This window comes from Chaetomium globosum, genomic scaffold (assembly GCF_000143365.1).
Source record: "Chaetomium globosum CBS 148.51 scaffold_8 genomic scaffold, whole genome shotgun sequence".
Taxonomy (NCBI): Eukaryota; Fungi; Ascomycota; class Sordariomycetes; order Sordariales; family Chaetomiaceae; genus Chaetomium; species Chaetomium globosum.
The window spans coordinates 683,406-687,211 of record NT_165983.1 but is presented as its reverse complement, the minus strand read 5'-3'; the positions used below and the strand labels follow the sequence as shown (position 1 = coordinate 687,211).

The following is a 3,806-nucleotide window of genomic DNA, read 5'->3' as shown; positions in this document are numbered from 1 at the left end:
CGGGGGCGGAGGAGTGGGTTGGGAAGGTGGTGGAGAGTTGGAGGGAGGGGGTTAAGGGGTGGGGGATGGTGAAGATGGAGTAAATTACTTTGTTTTTGTGTCGGGTAGTGGTTGGGATACGATATTGTGAGGTAGTGAGTTGGGATATTAGGGCGGGTATTGGTTCGTGGGATGAGGGTGGAGTGGCTGGTGGGTGGTTGTGTCCATGATAAAACAATGCCAGAACATCTAGTGGTGACGAGAGAATGCTGGTCTACGGTGATATGAGGGGCAACGGGGTGAACAGAAAAATATAGGTAGATATCTGGCCTGGAAAAGCAGGGAAATAAATGCAATACAAACAATACGCAATGCTTGCTGGCTGCTTGAATCTGCCCGTCCATGCCCCCTGCACATGCCCGCTATGCTGGTATCATCCCTTCCTGTCCGTCCGACCTTAAAATATCCCAAGAAGACGAAAAAAAAAAATTAACTGTCGGCCGAATACCAGAGTTCCCGCCAGAACCGCTGAGCACGAGATCCAAGAGAATCCTCCGTGAAGAAGGACCCCATTGAAAGGATCCGTAAAAAGACCACCCTCCCAAAACAACCCCTCAGCAACTCACAGCCCCCTAATATTGGTACCCAGCCCCCGCCCCAGAACTGCTCCTCCGCCTCGCCTTCTTCGTCAGCAGCTCGCGCCGCTCCTCCTGCAGCGTAACCCACACCCAGAACCAGCTCATGGTCTCAACAAACATAAACGTGAAAAACACACGGTTCTTGAGCACGTCGCCGCCCCAGCTCGAGGGCGTGTATCCCGGGTTGTTGGCCGCGCGGTGGAGCGAGGGGTGCTGGAAGCGGTTGGAGGAGCTGGAGGAGCCCGTGCCGGGGGAGGTGGAGGAGTTGGGGGAGCCTGGGGCGGGGCTGCTGTAGAAGAGCGGGGAGGAGGGCGAGAAGAAGAAGGAGTAGGTGGAGAGGAGGAAGGTTAGGGTTAGGCGAAGGGGGGCTGTTGGGGCAGTTAGTGTGGGTTGGTGTGTATATATAAGGGGGAAGGGGAGGGAGGGAGAGGAGGGCGGACCTTGCGTTCCCCAGTAGTGGACCAGGCAGATCTCGTCGGGGAGGGAAAGTGTTACGAGGTCGGTTTATGCCCGAGGAAGGCGAGGATGACGGCGAGGAAGCCGAGAGCGGGCGAGGGTGTTTCGAAGGAGCGCGAGTCGGGCTGCGGTGGTTGGTTGGTTAGCTGCTGGAGTTATTTGCCGAGGGGAATAGTCCTCGGGCGAGAGACATAGGGATGGGAATTAGACATACCAGACCCATGGACTCGCCGAGCAGCTGGACCATCGGCTGGTCGGCCACGGTATTTGGGTTGGTGAGGAAGAAGAAGCCCAGGGTGATGTGGAAGAAGCAGAGCGAGGTGAGGATGGTTTTCGCGGATATGAGCGCCATGGTTGCGGTTGTTGGGTTCTTGTTCGCGTGGTGTTGTGACGTCGAGGTCAAGCAGTTGTCATCAGGTGCGTTTGAACTGCGGAGGGAGAGGTCTTGCGGGCCTGGGATTCGGAGCTGAAGTGGTGCAGCAGCGGAGCGGCGGGCGATCGGATGGCGGTCGGGGTACGGCGTGGTTGTTAAGAAAGAAACTGCACTCGGAAGTCGCGGCTTCAGCTCGTGTATGCTGTCATGGGGCTCACATGCCACATCGAGTCTTTGTGACCCGGGGGAGGATGGACTCGGCGACAATGTTTTAGATTCCTGTAAAGCACAGCACGCGCAAGCAGGGACGGACTTCTTCGGGGTTCACACCACTTATCGGCTTTGTCGATAGGCAGGGTCGTCTGATTGGGTGCCCTGCATTTTAACTGGTGGTTCCACCAGCCACGATCAATGCTTGGTCTGACGCCCAGGCTGTGGCTGGAGCTGCCCCTGCAATATCGAAACCGGGGTTGCATGGCGGGGCAGAGCTTCGATGGGCTGAGAGCCTGAGTGAAACCTGGGGAGCATCTGAGTTTCTGGACTGCATGAGATTAAAATCTCACTTACCTGCAACAATGAGATAAACTTAAATCCAATACTGGTAAGAGGCCAACCAGAGAAAAATAGTTATTTGGTACTGAAATAAGTCAGAACTTAATCCCAACTACCAGCAGCCACCATAATCAAGAGCATTCATATCCCCGCCACAGCTACCATCATAAGCATCGTAAACATAACAGTAACCATCCACAACCTGTCCATCCAACAAAAATGGGCGACACCCCAGACCACGCCAACGGCGACACCGCCACCGAGCCCACGCTGGACATTGACCGGCACCTCAAATACTGGAAGATGTGCCTGCAGGCGCCCCTACCCAACCACTACCTCTCCAACGAAGGCGTGCGCATGACCCTCGCCTATTTCATCGTCAACTCCATCCGCATCCTCACTCCCACGCCCTCCCCAACATCCACCACCCCGCCAAAACCTCCTCTCATCCCACCCTCCGACCACCGCCGTCTTCGCCAATGGGTCCTCTCCCACCAACAACCCGGCGGCGGATTCGCCCCCTCCTCCACCCTCCTCTCCCCCCCAACCACAACCACCACAAACAACAGCAACCACACCAACCCCGACCCCGCCAACCCCTCCGCCACAACCGGCCTCGCCAACCTCCCCGCCACCCTCTTCGCCCTCCAACTCCTCGCCCTCTTAGCAGACGAGGGCGAAGAGGAGCGGGCGTTTGAGGGGGTGGACCGGGTGCAGACGCTGCGGTGGCTGCGGCGGCTGCAGCGGGCGGACGGGAGTTTTGGGGAGGCGGTGAGCTGGATGCCGGGGGAGGAGGAGTGGTTTGTTGGGGGGGGATATGATATGCTGTATTGTTATATTGCGGTGGCGGTGCGGTGGATGTTGAGGGGGGATGTTGGGGGTGGTGGGGAGGATGAGGCGGGGGTGGGGGATTTGGATGTGGGGGCGTTGGAGAGGTATATTTTGGGGAGTCAGGTATGTTTGTTGTTGGGGTGGTGTGGTGTTGTTGATGGTGTGGGTTGGTGAGTGAGGGTGTGACGCTGACATGGCATGTGTTTGGTAGACTTACGACGGCGGCTTTGCGGGCAGCTCCAAGGAAGAGCCCCATGGTATGCTCCCCCGGCACACACTCCGCAAGCTTGTTTATTTTACTAACACCGCCAGCTGGCTACGCCTACTGCGCCATCGCCGCCCTCTCCCTGCTCGACCGGCCCCTCACAAACAGCACCGCCCTCCACCCCAACAAAATCCTGCACTCAGGCATCCGCAACATGCCCGCCCTCCTCCACTGGCTCGCCTCACGCCAGTTCGTATACCTCGAAGCCCCACCCCCCAACCCCGACGACGACAACTTCGACGACTCCGAAGACGAAGACAACTTCCGCCTCCCTGTCCCGCCTCGCCGACCTCTCCCTCGCTCCGCCAACCACCACCCACGTCGCGTGCAACGGCCGCTGCAACAAGGTAGCCGACACGTGCTACACGTGGTGGGTCGGGGCAGCGCTCGCCAACCTGGGCCACGCCGACCTCGTCGATTGGCGCGGGTCGCGCCGCTTCCTGCTCGACAAGATGGCCCACCGCATCGGCGGCTTTAGCAAGCACCCTGGTGGGCTGCCCGACGTGTACTACGGGTGTTTTGGGCTGGCTGCGCTGGCGGTCATGGGCGAGCTCGGTCTGGCCGAGTTTGATAGTGCTCTGGCGGTTGCCGGTTCGCGACGGTCAGGGTGATTGAGAACGCGAGGGATGCGTTTGGTGGGGGTCGGGCAGCGGGAGCTGAAAGGTTGAGGGGTTGGTGATGGGGCTGGTGGTAAAATGGGGTTTGGCGATGA

At 58.8% G+C, this 3,806-nt stretch overlaps 2 protein-coding genes across 2 annotated transcripts; one reads left to right on the top strand and one right to left on the bottom strand.

Annotated features, from left to right (window-relative positions):
- Positions 1-611: 611 nt before the first annotated feature.
- Positions 612-1,425, bottom strand: CHGG_10939 (uncharacterized protein; the record flags this gene model as incomplete). Its single annotated transcript, XM_001226205.1, has 3 exons — positions 612-985; positions 1,058-1,088; positions 1,288-1,425. The coding sequence occupies 3 exons, from the start codon at positions 1,423-1,425 to the stop codon at positions 612-614; spliced, it is 543 nt and encodes a 180-aa protein (XP_001226206.1).
- A 792-nt stretch (positions 1,426-2,217) lies between these two features.
- CHGG_10938 (uncharacterized protein) lies at positions 2,218-3,709 on the top strand (the record flags this gene model as incomplete). Its single annotated transcript, XM_001226204.1, has 4 exons — positions 2,218-2,952; positions 3,041-3,086; positions 3,142-3,441; positions 3,669-3,709. The coding sequence occupies 4 exons, from the start codon at positions 2,218-2,220 to the stop codon at positions 3,707-3,709; spliced, it is 1,122 nt and encodes a 373-aa protein (XP_001226205.1).
- Between the last annotated feature and the right edge of the window lie 97 nt (positions 3,710-3,806).